This window comes from Serinus canaria, chromosome 20 (assembly GCF_022539315.1).
Source record: "Serinus canaria isolate serCan28SL12 chromosome 20, serCan2020, whole genome shotgun sequence".
NCBI classification, from domain to species: Eukaryota; Metazoa; Chordata; class Aves; order Passeriformes; family Fringillidae; genus Serinus; species Serinus canaria.
This window is the reverse complement of record NC_066333.1, coordinates 12,057,661-12,075,320: the sequence shown is the minus strand read 5'-3', so window position 1 is coordinate 12,075,320 and position 17,660 is coordinate 12,057,661. Positions and strand designations below refer to the sequence as shown.

The window sequence follows — 17,660 nt, the reverse complement described above, 5'->3', positions numbered from 1 at the left end:
TTTTTAATACAACTCGCCTTAGTTAGTTATTACAGGTTTCTGTTGCTGTTTGTGCAAGGGTGGAACAGTTAAAGGTTTAAAAGGCAGAAAGTTTTCCTGTTGTTTTGACTAAAGCAGGGGAAACGTGCTGGAGCTGTGCAGAATTTGATTGCCAAACACAGATAAAAGATACACAGTGAGAAAAGATAGTAAAGGTTTAACCCAGCTGATGTAAGAAACAAACTCCAAGGATGCCCATGTTTCCTTCTTTTATCGCACTGTTAATCTTTAATCAGGAAAACAGTTCTGAGAACAGCTCTTTGTGCACAGCTGAACAGACACCAAAACTTGGAAGTTAATAGGATCACTGAAGAATGAGACTATTAAATGATTGTCCTAATAAATCTGTGAGTAAGATGTACAAACCCAGAGGAGTTCAAATTCTGCTTCCACGTGGATGTGCAGCAAGTCCAGGTTGAACCTTGCAAAATCAGCAGTAAGGAGGCAGTTGGTGGGTTCAGAAGAGCAGTGGGTTCCTGTGCACTTTTTTCCAGCTCAGATAACAAATCCTCTTGGGCATTAAACTTTCTGAGGAGTCCAAATCAACTTCTTAATTCAAAAATCTAAAGAAATCAAGAAAATTTAAGGGAGTATTTAACAACGTGTATATTATTGTCACTTCACAGAACAGCAGGTGGTGTAGTCTGTGATATTTATCAGCAGAAATACCTAAAATCTTAGTTTTCTGCACTGCTCCAATAATAAACCATCACTTAAAGTCCACAACCAGATAGCCCCAGGCCTCTCCATCAGGAACTGGTAATGGAAATATGGAATAATAAGCTTAGTTGTACATCTTTTCTGCTCCTGTAGGAAACAAAGTCAATCTTATAGTCTTTGTAACTTAAACATCAAGATGAGGCAGTGTCTAGAAAGCAGATGAGAATACCTGGGTGACACGTTTTGTGAATCACAACTACTCCATTCAGAGCTGCCTCTACAAACTGAAAGTCTCTTGATCTGTCATTCATACCCACCTTTTGTTTAAGGTTTTCTGGGCAGAGAACATCTATGCTTCACCTAAAATAAAAAGGTACTTAGTGGTATTTAGAGTAAATACCTGAACTCTTCAATGTCAGTCAAAGATGCACATATAGCAGTCAGAATTATGTCTTCCTAAAAGCATAAGGAAAAAACCCCCATGATTTCCAGGATCCAGTTGAACTCCTGATCTCTTTACTGAGTGTTGTTTGTAGAAATAATCATATTGTGGCATTTGTCTGGTAGGAACCATTCACACTGACCAAACAAAAGTGCCTTTACATTGAGAAAATCCCATTGTTGTCCACTGATGTTGCCTTATGTCTCTTAGAATGGTGCTAAGCAGAAATGTACAGTATGTAGGATTTCACCTGACCTGTTAACACTTACATAAGAGTTTTCCAGTAAACAGAGGATTCGTTACAGGGATTATTGGTTTTTGTGCAATGTTGATTTTCCTTCTACTGCCAGGTTCAAGAACCAAAAGGTATGTAGTTCTTGACATAGGCACTTTTGCCTTCTGACCTTTAGATGTAGCTTGGCTTTCATTTCTGCATAATCAGCTTTTCTATCCTCTTGTTTGGCTGTTAGTGTTATAAAATGCTTGAAATAATAATCAAAGCTGTTTTCCTGGGGAGAAATTATAGAACAAATCTTACTTGAAACAGAAGACAGTTCAGCCCAAGTTTCTGCTTTTGTGTTGCCATTGAAGGAGAAAACAGTTTCTAGTAAATGCTTTTCATTTCAAGTAAGAACTCGCTATTTACATTACAGTAACCTAGAGAGAACTCAGCAGGGATGGTCTGTGGCACAGATAAAAATGAGAAGAGATGATGATCATGTTTAATTAGGTTTTAAGCTTCTCTAGCTGGGAACTATCAACCAAACTAGGAGCATTCATAAGAACAGGGAGAAATTGGCATTGTCACCTCCCAGCCACCTTCCTAGAGATGATAAAGGCTTGGGGACGTAGTTACATGTCCAGAGTTAAAATGGGAAATCCATAGCAGAGGAAAAAACAGAACCTAAACCTTCAGAATCTGCTCCCACTCTTACTGGCTAAAGCCATCCTTCTTCAAAGGAGTCAACTCAAGAAGGATGTACAGAACTGGGACCAGAGGGTGAGACTGCATGTAAAAAGGGACTGGAATGTTGAGGGAGAGCAAAGGTATGTGGGAGGATTTAAAGAAAAGAGAAAAAGCCTGTGGCACAGATAGAGCTGGGTAACCTTGAAAGGACAACTGCCAGCCCAGTGCTGCTAGCAGGCAAAGCATTGCAGAGAAATAAGGAACAGCGTGCAAGAGGAAGGAGCCAGGGGAGCCAGGGTTGTCCCATCCTAGAAAAAACAAACAAATTTAGGATATAAAAAGGTGCTTCCATGTCATTTCTTTATGCCTGAGGTGAGGTCTCTGTAAAAGGGCACAGCTAGCAGAACACCACAGGAAGCTGAAATTCTTGAACAAGAGGTGCTTGAACTCATGTGCAAGGATTTGTCTATTCCCTACTCAGGTAGGAAGCAGGAAGTCCTTGACAGCTGCAAGCACACACCTCTGTGGTAAAGAGATTTCACTCCAGGAAGGGTAACCATTTTTATTTGCAAACTGGATTTGGAGCCATCCAGGCTTTGTGGGACTGAGCAAGCAGATGCTGAAAGGTAAAGGGAAACACAAACCTTTTGCTGACTGTTTTTCACTCTGGTTAGTATGGTTTGTCCCCTTCTCTCCTGGCTGTGATTCTACTGTTCATCCAGCAAAAAAAAAAAAAACAAAAACCTGCATTAACCATGCAAAAATCATAATTCTGTTGTGGCTAGGGTAAAGTTAGTCAAAGTCTTGGTGGGCCCAAACTCTCCGTATGACTGAGACCTTCTGCAGTAGATGAGAAGAGCTCCCAAGCTAACAGAATTACACATACCTGGCCACTGGTCAGTATGAGTGGCCACAGAGCCTATTACTTACATACACTCATCCTTGACAGGGTGCTTTAAAAAAAAAACAACAGTATTCCTTTAGGGAAGGGTCCCCAGATTAGAGTCACAGCTCCAGAGGAGTGACTGCTTATCAAAGTTAAAATTACATGTCTCAATCCAATCTCCAGAGCTGAGCCTGTGAAAGTGAGCTTAAAAATAAAGTAATAATAATAACAGTGATAACTATTTTATCTGCCAAAGCAGAACAAGAAGAAATAAACTAGTGTGCCCATGGTGTAATGTCAGCCTTGGCATGCACTGTGGCACAACCAGGACTTTCTCTAAAATATAGCTCAGGACTGAGCACTTGAGCTGATACAAAAGGAAGCATCAAAGCTTGGTGACTTTGTTTAGAGATTTTAAACATGCACCAGTGCATCTTCCTGGCTGCTGAAATTTGCTTCCATTTGTTCTGAGAAATGTCTGTTGCTGAAAATGTCTCCAGCTGAAAATGCTGGACAGGTTAATGGAAGTACAGTCTAATTATGATAAATCTGGGTAATTTTTTCCACTCCTCCACCATCAGAACAAGCCACTTCATTTTGAACATGGGCCAAAAAAATTACGTTGCCTTTTGTAGGGATCCACAAACAGCACATTTTACAATCTGCCCACTCTTGTATGGGTGAGGGTTGGAAAGGAGGTGAGCAGGAGGTGAAGCACTGCACCCCCAGCTTGCTGCTACCTGTTGTGGCCGGTGGCAGAGGCTCAGTCTCAGGGTTCACACGTGGAGGGGAGCCTGCAGCACATGTGGCAGGGCCCCCAGCCCTGCTGCAGATGGGTCAGTGCTGAAGAGCTGCTGCAGGAGAGGGGCTGTGAGGTGGAAACGTCGCCAGCGGCGCGCAGGGTCTGGAACGAGCCCTTGGCTGGCTCACAGACTCTTTTGTAACTGCAGGCAATCTGCACGGTGCACGTTTTCTTTTGGAAATTGAGAGAACGATCCCTGCCCTGCTCTCTCTGAGCTTGCAAGGGCTGCCCTTGGGGCTGGACTCTGTGGCATCCAGTCCAGCAGCTGTCAGAGTGTGCTCTGTGTCAGCTGAGTGAAACACCACAGAAATAGCAATCCAGAGGCACTGCTCTTCTGTTAGTAGAACAGCTCAGAGAATCTTTAAAAAACCTACAATTTTATAGCAAAATACCCAAGTGACAAACTCCTAGGAGGTGACAATATGTAGGAGAATTAGCAATGGGAGGGAAGTAGAATTTTGAGTATTATTATATGCCATTAACAACTTTCAGATCTCACTGTGAGTACTTTGTTGCACCTTGGTTTGTAGTGATGAGTTAAGCTTCCTAATGACACTTTTTCTAAGCATCTATAAACCTTTACATTTATTGAGTTCTAGTTAGTCTGTAAAACCTGAAGTGCTCAAAAACTTCTGTTTTGAGCGACCTGAATGGTGTCCATCAAAGCAAACATCCTAAAACCCCTCCTTTCAAGGCACTTGTTGAACACTGTCATCTTGAAATGTCAGATTCACACACATTTAAATGATTTGACAGCTTCCAAGAAGGCACCTGATAAGCATCACATTCAAGTGTCAAGTAGCACAGAGAAAAAGTGCCAAAAAAAGTTCAATCAGAAGAAATCGTATCAGCTATTAGATGAGCATTATAATGCAGTTACTACTAAAAAAGGCTTCTCATTTAAATGGAAAATAAACTTTACATTCAAGACAACTATTTTTTAAAAAGGCTTTACATTTCCCCATACCACCTGCCATGTTTGCTAATCATGAAATCTTCCAGAAACTGAATCAAGACAGCAGCACCCACTGGTACTGGGTGACACCTCAAGACCACTGTAACTGAGCTATTGGAAGTGCTACATCTGGGTTTTTGTGTAGGAGACAGTGGGTGTTATGAGAATTCACTATCTTCACATAAAACCTTTAATGCCTTCTGTTGGCTTTCTGAAAGCTGAATCTCTAAATGAGAAGATTCTTGAAAAAAAATCCTGGCCTTGATTTGCATATGCTCCAGTTATTTCACTGCACCAAATACTATGTGTGTTTTATATAGGGGCTTGAGGCTTACTGTGTGTTTGTGATATGCTTTGAGATCCTCTGATGGGAGGTGTTACCTAAATACAAGTAATTTGATGCTGAAGTGTCTAGAATTCCCAGTGGACATCTGTACTCGAGCCCTGCTGCCATCACAAATGAAAAACATTTGGAATCCTTAATGTGATTTTTAATGGACATATGTTCATAACACAGTGCCACCAATTTGGCATATTTAGTGTCTTCTCAAGAGAAGCCCACAGTTTGTATAGCAAGATTGTGGGAGGTTAGGATTGCAGTGTTAGAAAATTTGCACAACACCTGCCTGACTGTAATTTAATTGGCAGAAATTAATGCTCTGGGTTTGGGAATTTTTCCTCTCAAAACCTAGAGACATGAGGACTGATTCTGCTGTATTTCACTGTTATATGTAAGATTTTATTCTGATTTTACTTGTGCTGCAATATGATAATTTCCTGGTCTACTGTCTTCCTGACAACTGAGCATTGCTGGCTTACTCTCAGTTATTTCTATGTACACTGACTTACCTAGCCAACAAAAAGCACTCAGTATTTTTGTACTTCTCTGAAAAAAGCCTCTGCTTAGTATTACTAAAGATTATGCTCCATTTTATTTTTAATGAAGGTACTTTATGACATGTTTTAAAAGTAAAATATTTCCCATCAACTCCACCAACACAATATGTGGACTCTTAAGACAAACACCAGCTTTGCCATTATTAAATTGGTTTTGGATTTTATCTTTGCTTACATCACAGCCCTATCTGGAGCAGTCTTTAGCACCTCTTATCCCACCAGATTTTTGTTTTCCTTTTCAGGAATGTTTGGCCTTGCCATGAATCAAGGACAGCCCCTCTTACCTCACTGTTTTCTTCCCTTATTTACAAAACACAATAAAAGGCTTTGCAGGGGAGATAGAGGGTACAGTCCCAGAGGGTGCTCCTGCAGAGAGCGAGTCAGCTCTGCAGTGTTTTAGACCTGCAGGTGGGAAGGTGAGCTACAATCCTGATCCCTGCTGCTGTGCCAGCCTGGCTTTTTGGGGGATTGCAAGTCACTGCTGGCTGTCCCAGCAAGAACCTTGCTGGGAACGTCCAACTGCCTCACAAACCTGAGCAACAGCTGGGTTGTGAACACCCTTTATACAAGATAAATCAACTTTGTTACCTTTCAGAACTCTCTGAAACTTAGCTGGGAATCCCAGATTTCCTGTTCTGCAAACTACCCATGACAACCATGGTAAGAGCCCCATCAATACAAAAAAGTCTCAAGTTGGCATAAATGCATCACCTTATCCAGGCTCCAGATGCTTTGCTAAGACTGAGTATAAACAGAAGGATAGGAAATGGCAGCAGGGTTCTTTCTACAATTCTGTTTGTCTAAAATACTTCAGTCTTCACACACCCAGACTGCATGGACAGATCGACATGAAGACCACCTTTCTTTATGGTCATAGTTGTCTAAAATGGAATAGGGGAAGCAAAAGACAGGCCTGAAGAAAAAGAGACAAGAGCTCAAAGTGTCTGAGATGGCACTCAAGTGTGTGCTATCACACTGAGATAACCCTCAGAATTATAAGAGTAAGTAGTGAGTTGATACCAGATAGTGCCACAACTGAAACAGATACTCAGGTCTGTGTGTGTGCACATGCACACAGTGCACTTCCCCCACAGAACAGTGTGCAACCCCAGTCCTGAGCAGTTCTGTGCTTTTGCTCCGAGTACAAATTTAGGCATGGGTTAATATTTTATGACACCTCGCCCCCATAGAACTCCCAGTAAAATAAAACCTAATATTTGAAAGAGGAGGTTAATTATTGAGACAGTTGCCGCTCTGCCTCTTTTGAGGTTGTAGCAGTAGAAAATAACTGTTTCATTTGCAGAAGCCTAAAACAAGCCATAAACAAAAACTTCCTTGCCTCCACCGAAGGAACCTCAGCACTTAGATTTATATTGCTAGGGATTTTTTTAGAACTGCATAGACAAAAATAAGAGCTATGGGCCTTACGTAGTGGTTATTCAGGCCTGTCAGTGCTCAGTGTTGAACTTTATACCCAGATCAGGCAATGTTCCCAAGGTGAGTAAACACTCCTTGGACGAGCCTCCACTTCACAGCCAGCTAGTGACCATCTGCCTACAAAATGTGCCAACTGCACTTTGCCTCTGTGCATGACCTCCGTGTTCCTGGTTCCAGAAACTCTTTGTACTCAACCTTTCCCACACGGCGAGAAGTTATGACGTTTTTGATTTCAAAGCCAAAATGGATCAAAGTTTGGTTAAACTGCAAAATTTTGTAACTGCTTCAAAACAGCAAACCCAGGGGCTAAGAACCTCCGCTTTCAGCATTCATTAAACAAAGCCTGTTAAATGATTACCTGGCCAGGGCTGCTTTGTTGACAACTCTGCATGATGACAATGTCAGTGGCACTGTCCCAAGACACATCCAGTGGTGATGTAAAGGCCAAGCCTCCTTCACCTCAACTGGTGGGATGGACACTACCATGAAGAGTATTTAAGGAAGGAGGTGCATCCTTGGAGAGCAGCTATTGCAAGAGAGCTCCAAAGCAAGTGAAACGGGCTCAGCTGACAGGTACAGCAAAATCCTCTCTGGCATCCAGCTTCCATAGACAGTAAGTAGAATGGCCTCTATTTTTTTCACCTTAAATTTGTAGAATGGCCTCTAATTTTTCCACCTTGAAATTAGCAGTGATCCAAATCCCCTGCCTTGATTTTAAAGCAGTACATAATCAAGTCCATTGCACATTCTTTGTGCTATACGTCGTTAGGCTTTGTGACACTGGCTAGAACATAACTAAGCTAACCCACCCAATCTATTTGATTTTAGATAGTGATCAGTATTTTACAGCCAGCAACGAGATCCACACCAGCTTCAATAATGCCCCCACAGCTGAAAGCCAATATGAACGTCATGCCCAAGGTTGTCCAGGGGGATTGGGAGAGTCTGTCTCCTGAAGCGAGGGATTTCATCGAGACCAATGCCAAGCTGTGCCAGCCTGAGTGCATCCACATCTGCAATGGCTCGGAAGAAGAGAACAAGAAAATTCTGGACATCATGGTAGAACAAGGCATGATCAAGAAGCTGAACAAGTATGAGAACTGGTGAGTAGCCTAAATGAAGTCAAGTATCATCTCAGAATTGGAAAATTCATTTTCTATCCTGTTTACTTTAAAAACTTCTTATAACTCTCCAATATTTGCTTTCCATGAACATTTTGGAACTTTAGCTTACATAGGTGAAATACTCAGGAAAAGCAAACTTTTTCCTCTAAAAATTAGCATAAAGCATATTATTCAGTTGGACTATCAACTGTACATTTTCTCTGTTGATTAGTTACATCAGGGAACTGAAGTAATGTCATGAGACTTATGCAATTTATCATTAGCAACGGCTAAATATTATTGAGCAAATCTTCTTTTGAAGAATTCTACTATTTTAGCCAATTAGTTTATTCATCACATACTTTTTTGTGGCATTCAAATAGGTCTGTGGGTGTTCAAATATTATTCAGTACAGGCATTATTCATATCGTGCCGATGAGCTTTGACTCTAATGTATTCTGCAAATACTTTTTTCAAATATTTCATAATTTCTCCCTTCTAACTGAACGTGAAAGGAGAATATTAACAACAAGTGCCTACTCGAGAATTACGTGCCAACCACGAGATCTTCATGGGAGAAATCTGCAAAGACTTTTGAATAACTAAGTGCAGGAATTTGGCAATCTGTTTGCAGACTATTTGGGAGAGAAAAGGGCAAGATTCACCAGATAAATTATTCATTGTTAATTATATGCTTAGCTGTAGTGATGATGGTTATGACAGCCCAACTAGAACATTTTTATACTCGTGGAAAATTTCGATGCGCAGAGGTGAAAATGTAAAACAATCCCCTCTATCGTAAATAGATGGCAAAAAATTCCTTAGAGGGGAAAAAGAATCCCCTTTAATGAACTCCTTCACTTTTAATGATCGTGCTTATACTCAGTATTTCCTTTGTGATGCCTCTAATTTAGGGGACTATGCCAATCCACTAAGCTGGGTTCTGATCCCTCTGGCACTTATACCAACACTTAAACTACTTTCCTTGGCATTCACTTAGCTTGAGGCATCATTTTGTGGTCCCCATACAAAACAACTTCACACTGATGAGAATGAGAATTAAACAAGATTAACTTTTCCCTGAAAGTTAACAACAGAGAATAAGGCTGAGATAAGAGGCAAAGGAGTATTGACATGTAACAAGAATTTCCTAGGCCATATAATTTTTTATTATTACTGGAAAGTCTTAAAGCAATTTTTATGAGAGTATATATCTGACTGATTTTTGAGATTATAGGTTATACTGCTTTGTCACTAATTTTTTACTTACAAAGCATTGTTTTAGCAGCCTTTTGTGCTAAAGTAGACCCACAGAAGGGTAAAAATGCTATATTGATAATTAAGTCTAATTTGCTGATTTTTGCTGAAATGCAGCTGGTTGGCTCTCACTGATCCAAGAGATGTGGCAAGAATTGAGAGCAAAACTGTCATCATCACTCAAGAGCAGAGAGATACCACGCCGATACCTAAAACTGGAACAAGCCAGCTGGGGCGCTGGATGTCTGAGGAAGACTTTGAGAAAGCCTTCAACACCAGGTTCCCAGGCTGCATGCAAGGTAGATAAGAAAAAGATATTTGACACTGAACTTTCAGCAATGCTGAGACACTTACTGCTGAAAATCTTTAAAGAACAGTTTCAGCTGAAGATTTAGCTTTATCCCCCCCATAGTCACGTCACTGGTTTCATGCAGATCTTTACCATAGACCCAAATACCTGGGAAAGGACAGTCCTCAGTCTCTTTCCAGCACTCTTGTTTTCCTCGAGAGGGGCAAAGTACAAAAATTCCTGTGACTTGGTTCAGGAAGTCACACAGCAACTGAGGAGCAGATAGGAAGTGAGATGAGAATGAAGGACCTCCCATCCACAGCAAGAATTTCAGATTCAGGGATTTACACTAACAGAGAACTTGGCCTTCACCTCCCCTTCCTCCTGGCTAGACAATCTGAACTGCTGCTTTCAGCATTTAAGATAAAACTTCTTGCTACGCAATTAGACAAACAGAACGCTCCAGCTCTTTAAACATCATCAGAAGCTGTCACAAGACAAACAGCTTTTAAAGGACTGAGAAACAACCTCTATGTTTATAAAGATTACTTCAAATGTTCCTTGTTTTGCTCTTGGCCACATCTTGCTGCTCCCTGTTTTCCAGGACGTACGATGTATGTCATCCCCTTCAGCATGGGGCCTATTGGGTCACCTTTGTCCAAGATTGGGATCGAGCTGACGGATTCACCCTATGTAGTGGCCAGCATGAGGATCATGACACGGATAGGAACAGATGTTTTGAAAGCCCTGGGCAATGGGGAGTTTGTAAAATGCCTTCACTCTGTTGGATGCCCTCTGCCGCTAAAAGGTAAGAGCCACTAAAAACCCCAGGAGCCAATAAAAACCCCTGGAGCCATTAAAAACCCCTGGAAATGCCCAGGGCTGAGTTTTGGAGCTGAGTGCGTGTCCTCAGCACATGGGACACCCTCACCACAGTAGCCCAGGGTGGCTCTATAACAGCAGTAGGTACAAAACTGAGTTAAAGGAATCAAAGTTCAGCGAGAGTTTGATGGAGAGGAGATCATTATCCCTAGTACTTACCAGGGATTTCCTTGGAGCATATGCTCTGGGTTGCTGTCAGAGGCTCGATGCTGATGAAACAACAGCGTGATCAAGCATGGAAATTGCTGCATTCATGACTACAACATTCTGTTCTGCAGAGCCATTAATCAACAACTGGCCGTGCAACCCGGAGCTGACGCTGATTGCTCATCTCCCGGATCGCAGGGAGATCATTTCCTTTGGCAGCGGCTACGGAGGGAACTCCTTGCTGGGGAAGAAATGCTTTGCTCTCCGGATTGCCAGCAGACTGGCCAAAGAGGAGGGCTGGCTGGCAGAGCACATGCTGGTAAAAGTCTATGCTGTTAAATCTTGTGTGTTTGAACAGCCTTGTTAAACCCCAAATTAGAGCCACATAAATCCATCACCCGCCTGGCCGTCAGTGGAATTAGTCTCATATGGATAGTCCTGTAACTTTAGATAGGAATCTGTCATGGGCCAGGCTCATGGGGAATAGAAAACTGCCTGCAAAGCCAAGTACTAAACATTTAAAATAGGACCTGTCATGGTGTAAAACAAGCAAGGTTTGGAACTTTTGAGAGTGACTTCTTGTAGGCAGACCCATGTACTTGAGCAGAGCCTGAACATCATTGCTGGGCCAAATTTTAAAGAGATCTGTGCACTCAAAACCTACAAATATCAGATTTCCTAAGGGAGTTCTGCTGTGTAACCTTCCAGGCTTCAATTTCTGCTGTCCTTCAAACATTCTACCACCATAAAATACTACTGAAAAAAAGAATTTCAAAGTGCATAAGAGAGCAGCCTTAGAAAAAAATATCTGTGGTCTTTGAGAAGTATCCATGCACAAAGTGCTTTCCTTTCACTCCACTTGTGCAGCCAAAAGAATATTGCCTGGTTTTCTTCTGTCTTGACAGAGAAACACAGCAAAATAAAAATAAATGTTTATTATATACAGACCTAACATTTTTTAAAAATATGAGAGCTTCTTATAGATATTCTAATGGGAAGAAGAGTTGACTCTCTGATTTAAAAAATACAGCTTGAGTTATTTGTCAGCAATATTATGTTGTTCTTCTGTAGGAACAAATGTGCATAATTAAATATTTTATCATTTCCACTTGCTGGGAGACAATCTTCAAAATGAAAAGTGCAAGAAAAAAAGGCTGTGTTTAACAGTTGCATTAATTTTTCAATAGATCCTGGGAATTACCAATCCAGAAGGTAAAAAGAAGTACTTTGCTGCAGCATTCCCTAGTGCATGTGGAAAAACTAACTTGGCCATGATGAACCCAAGCCTGCCAGGATGGAAAATTGAGTGTGTGGGTGATGATATTGCCTGGATGAAATTTGATGAACAAGGTATGGAAATTAAATTGGAATGTTTTGCAGGTTGCTGTAGGTGCAGTAAGACATGTTAGAAACTTCTGGATAGAATTAAATCAGTATGGTTCACTTATATTTTATCATTTAACTTCCAGGCAACTTAAGGGCAATCAATCCTGAAAATGGCTTTTTTGGTGTTGCCCCCGGAACCTCAGTCAAAACAAACCCCAATGCTATTAAAACCATCTTCAAGAACACCATCTTTACCAACGTGGCAGAAACCAGTGATGGAGGTGTTTACTGGGAAGGCATTGATGAGCCCCTGCCAGCTGGAGTGACAGTGACCTCATGGAAGAACAAGGACTGGACCCCAGACAACGGTACCTGGCCCACGCCGTGGCCCTCCCTTTGGCTTTCTTTGGAATTAATGAATAAATTCGAGTTCATTCTGTTTTGTTGTGTTCTGTGCAGGAGAACCTTGTGCTCACCCCAACTCCAGGTTCTGCTCCCCAGCCAGGCAGTGCCCCATCATGGATCCTGCCTGGGAGTCGCCCGAAGGCGTTCCCATCGAAGGGATCATCTTTGGAGGCCGCAGACCAGCTGGTAAGAGATGCAGCAGCCACCTTTCCAGGATGAAGTGCTGGCCACAGAAGGGTTGACACACAGCTGGGCATAGCCACAGGTTTTGTTTTCACAGCTGCAAAAGCAAGGAAATAACCACATTAGTCCAATTCCTCTGTGTTAGCCTTTGGCACACACACTTCCAGCCACTGGTGTTTCAGGGTCTGAGATGTTTGATGTTAACACAAAACTAATAATAATAATAATAATAATAATAATAATAATAATAATAATAATAATAATAATAATAATAATAATAATAGTAATAAAGGGCTGGAGGGAGATCAGGACCCACTAACATGGGTAGCAGACACATAGAAAATCGCTGCATTGGTCTCAGTTTGCCTGTAGTTTAAGTAGCTCAATTAGCAAATGCTCAGAGAAATGAATCAGTTTTAGATAGTTTAAAGAAAAGGAAGTAAAATAAATTGTTCTGCTAAAGGTCACCTAAAGTTGGAAGAGAAATAGAAGTAATGCTAGGTCTGAATCTAATATGACCACAGGATCAGATTCTATTTCCACTAAAATCTGCTGGAGATTCTGATGTCCCAGACATCTCCCACTGGATGTGTTCAGTAATCAGGAGCTAGTTTCGAAAACATTCATTTCAACTTTGCTGTAAGAGAGCAGGAAATTAACTTATTAAAAAAACCAAGGAAAAATTAGAATACGTTACCCAGTAACATGCATTCAGCACTATGTCAGATAGCAAAACCTGTCATAAAAATGTTTCTGGACCTCTAATTACTGAAGTGATTTTGTTCTTTATAGGTGTCCCTCTTGTATATGAGGCCTTTAACTGGAAGCATGGAGTATTTGTAGGAGCAGCCATGAGATCTGAAGCAACAGCAGCTGCTGAGCACAAAGGTAAATCAAAATTTAATCTGCCTACCTGTATTAAAAGCAGGCCCCGCTGGACTGCCTGCCCTCTCCTTCCCCCTGCTCTTTCACATTTCAGTCTTGGCAGCTAATTTTGCAACCTGTGCATTTTCACAATAGAAAATATTTGTACTGGAATTAACAGCCAAATTCTCTATAAAAGTCAAATTAAGCAAAATAATCCCTTAGGTGGCAAGCATACAGAACAGGATGCAGGCACAGGGTTGCCAGAAGCCTTGACAGAGAGTTCTTGTTACAGTCTGGGATAAACAAATTTAAATTTTCTCTTCTGCTAGAGCCCAACATAAATGCATAAATGATAGCAATCTCTTGAGGATCTTTATTTAAGCTGCTTGACCTGAGATTTAAGAAACTTAATAACAAAAATTAATTTCATTTGTACCTTTTGTGCATGAAGGATAATGCTTGTGTTGTTCCTTAAAGCTCATGAGGGTGGTGAAGGGATCATGAGTAAACCCTGGGAGGATCTGAATCTTTGTGCTTCAGAATAAATGTGCTATTTATTCCCTTACCTTCTCCATCTGTGTTTCAAACAGGCAAAGTCATTATGCACGATCCATTTGCCATGAGGCCTTTCTTTGGCTACAACTTTGGCAAGTACTTGGCCCACTGGCTGAGCATGGCCCATCGTCCAGCTGCAAAACTGCCCAGGATCTTCCACGTTAATTGGTTCCGCAAAGACAGCCAAGGGAAATTCCTGTGGCCTGGCTTCGGGGAGAATTCCCGTGTGCTGGAGTGGATGTTCAACAGAATTGAAGGGAAAGCCTCTGCCAAGCCAACTGCCATAGGTTACATCCCCACTGATGCTGCTTTGAACTTGAAGGGTTTAGAAGACATCAACCTGACCGAACTGTTTGATATCTCAAAAGAGTTCTGGGAAAAGGAGGTAGAAGAAATCAAGCAGTACTTTGAAGTGCAAGTTAATGCTGACCTTCCCTATGAAATAGAAAGGGAGTTGCTTGCCTTAGAGATGAGGATAAAACAGCTGTAAGCTGGTCAAACCCACAATTTTTTATCATTTCACACACACTGAGACAGGGCAAACACATTTTACCAAATCACCACTGGAAGCGTAACAGCACACTGATGGGCAGGGGGTTATAATGAAAGTAGGTCATAGCTTAGTTAGGATATGGACACAGAGACATTCTAGAAATAACTCCAGACCTAATGATTTATAACTACATCAGTTGTTGTGAATAGGTGAGCAGCTGTGGGAGCACACGTGCACAGGGTCTGAAACCCCTGTCCTGTCACTTACATGCACACAGAGCCATGATGGGTGTAAATTATTTGCCTAGTTCTGCATATACAATCCAAACCAATCCAGCCTTCAAGTTGTAGCACATTGTTTCCATCACAGAAACCTCTGGAGTCTCAGACTCCACTGCAAAGAGGAGAGAAAATTAGATGCTGTATATATGTATTGCCTAAACATATTTCATGTCTTAAATACTTTTTAGAAAAATGAAGTTGTAACTATCAGAGTGAAAGATGACTTTATATTACTAATGCATATTTAAGATATTGCTATTATATATTACTCATTTTCCTGTGATTTCCAGATGTTTTGAATGGCTTGTTCTTAAACTATAAAATAAATGTTTATACAAAATATTACCTCATTTCCAGTATTCTTGCTGTTTATAAACTGCATGCACATAAATCGAGGCTCCTGTCAATACCACAGCAAAGGCAGAGATGCACATGTGGAAGTTAGATGTTGACTGGAGTTGATCTGCTACTCCTGAGCCAGCTAGTTTAAGCCACATACTGTCTTTGCAACTTCAATTCAAGCCAAAGGAATGATCCAAAAATTATGATACCAGCTGTGAGCAGTCATCCAGATGGTGACACACTCTCCATAACTGGGCATTGTTAGTTACTGCAGGCATTTATAAAATAAACTACCCTCTAGGAAAGCCCCATATTAGGACCTTGCTCATTTGTTAAAGTCAGAGGATTTGTCCCTGTTCCACAGCACCTTGGCTTTTGCAAGAGTAATGAGTGTAACTGTTGAAGTAAAGACAGTTTGGGAAAAAGTTTTCCAGATTTGTTGGGTTGCCTAAAGCCTTAGAGCTCAATGAAAATTAGGGCAGGAACCTGCAGGAACCTTGTAGAGTCAAGCCACTAAAACCAGCCCATGTTCTCCCAATTAGAGGTGTCGTTTATGTGCTTCCCACATCCCTGGCAGGTATCCTGCTTTTTCACTTTGAATGCTTGATCTCCCAAAACATATTGCAAATATTTGCTTAGCAAAAAGAAAATCACTTACATTGTGTAATAAGCCTTTTTACAGACTTGCTTCCTTGCAGAGCAAACACTGCCAGGGCTGGTCAACAACTGCCCTTCAAAGTTTGCTAGGAGAGGTCACATAATCTGAAAAGGCTCTAAACTGTCCCCTGACCCCATGTTTAAGACTTAACACAAACATCATCAGTTCTGAAGTGAATAATAGAGCCCAAGTCAATGCATAGGTCACACAAAGAACAGACAATGGAAAGCTGTGAGGGAAGTGGAGGAGAGTGGGGCAGCCTCTGTGGAGGTGATCAAAATCACATCTGCATCTCCTGTAGGGTCACCTCTATGTCCTCTTGAATGGGCTCCAGATTAACAGAAAAAATCAAGGTGGAAGTCAGTAAATAAGTCAGAGGAAGTGAGCCAAGGAAGACTGGAATATGCGCTCCTCAGATTCAAGCATTACCATCCAGTGTATAAAACTAAGGTGTTAATAAAGTAATTCTATAAATAGCTGGTGAACAGCCTGGGCCATCCACAGCTGGTGTGACAGTACTGGGCTAGTATTTGGATAGGTCTGAGGAAGAACAAGGAGAGCTGAGAAAATCTGTCATGGTGATCTCAGAGTTATGGCCAGTTACAGCCTCAGAATTTCTTATGGGCCCTGGGAGAGGATCCCAGCCATGAGCAGTGCAAACGTGTTCCAGGCACAGCTTGAAATGCTGCCCAGGAGATGTACAGAAGCTTGGGGCTTTCCAGAGCTCCTGCTCTGCCTTCCCAAACACAACCAGGCTCAAACGAGTGTTCCAAAGAAATGGCTCCTTCTTCCTGCCAGGGAATCTGTGCCAGGGCCCAGGCCCAGCAGGCATATGGGCATGGGAAAACCAAGTGACATTGCTCCCATAAAATGCTGCTCAGTGAGGAGATACAGATACCATCACTGGGGTCCTACAGCACACACCCAGCTCCAGCAACACTGGGGTTATAAAGTGCTGACTGCCTTGAGAACATCTTACCCAGCCCAGAACGCTGGCTTTCACATTCTGACCGAACCCCTGCTTGCTCCTCCTCACCCCAGGAAATCAGGGAATTTTCCTTCCTTTGATCACCACTGCCCTCAGGTTCTGCTCTGGGTGTTTTTTTCCACGTAACACAACGCAACCCATGGACAGTGCCTATCACAAGCTCCTCTGGAAAAAAATATTTATTTGTGGTTCTCCCACTTTCAAACACTGCTCAGAGACACAGATCATTCTGGAAAACAGAAAATGGGGGAAAAAACCTGCTGTACTGTTAAGAATGAGAACAAGAAAATTAGTTTTTGCGTGAGTCATTCAACAGCTCCTTTGTATGTAAATATATCCTCAACCCATCAGCATCTATGGGGAGTACAATTTACATTTTGAATGATCAAAATGTTTAGTATTGGCAGAGAAAATGTTTAAAAAGGGAGAAGGCGGTGGTTTAAAATTTAGAAACTTAGTCAACTGTGCCAGATTATGATCTCAACTCTTCTCCCTCCAACAAATACTATGCTCCATAAAAACAAAATGCTTTTAAATTGAAATTTGGAAGTTCCCCTGATTTTCAAAAGAAAGAGGGGAAGGCAACAAATGCAATAAATTTCAACAAATTAGTAGAGAAATAGAAAACTTGGCCTATTAAATGCAATTCAGAGAAGGGAAGTACAGGCAAGACTAACACATGAAGTGTACAGAGCCATAACATTTGCAACAGCTGTGTTATGAAATGCACTTGGTATTCTGGGAAGTGAGAAACAAAATACTTTGTTAAAACACTTGTGGATGTACCGGTGGCTTAGAAGAAGAGAGACAAAATTAAAACCACAGTTTAACCATTAATGGTTTTGAGGATATGATCTCT

At 41.5% G+C, this 17,660-nt stretch overlaps 1 protein-coding gene across 2 annotated transcripts; it reads left to right on the top strand.

Annotated features, from left to right (window-relative positions):
- The first annotated feature begins 7,484 nt into the window (after positions 1 to 7,484).
- On the top strand, positions 7,485 to 15,158 carry PCK1 (phosphoenolpyruvate carboxykinase 1). Of its 2 annotated transcripts, none has more exons than XM_018917397.3 (10): positions 7,485 to 7,598; positions 7,854 to 8,128; positions 9,503 to 9,684; positions 10,279 to 10,482; positions 10,835 to 11,022; positions 11,891 to 12,053; positions 12,173 to 12,397; positions 12,489 to 12,620; positions 13,410 to 13,505; positions 14,075 to 15,158. In XM_018917397.3, exons 2-10 carry the CDS (start codon positions 7,905 to 7,907, stop codon positions 14,527 to 14,529), a joined length of 1,869 nt encoding a protein of 622 aa, XP_018772942.2. In that variant the 5' UTR covers positions 7,485 to 7,598; positions 7,854 to 7,904; the 3' UTR covers positions 14,530 to 15,158. The 2 variants fall into 2 exon arrangements, with proteins under 2 accessions (XP_018772942.2, XP_018772941.2); XM_018917396.3 differs by having other exon boundaries at positions 7,521 to 7,638.
- Positions 15,159 to 17,660: the final 2,502 nt, after the last annotated feature.

Excerpts from the sequence above, each read along its gene's own strand:
- PCK1 (XM_018917397.3), top strand. The coding sequence starts at position 7,905 with ATGCCCCCACAGCTGAAAGCCAATATGAACGTCATGCCCAAGGTTGTC. Across the intron at positions 8,129-9,502 it reads CTGAACAAGTATGAGAACTG|CTGGTTGGCTCTCACTGATC; the intron begins GTGAGTAGCCTA and ends GCTGAAATGCAG. Across the intron at positions 9,685-10,278 it reads GTTCCCAGGCTGCATGCAAG|GACGTACGATGTATGTCATC; the intron begins GTAGATAAGAAA and ends CCTGTTTTCCAG.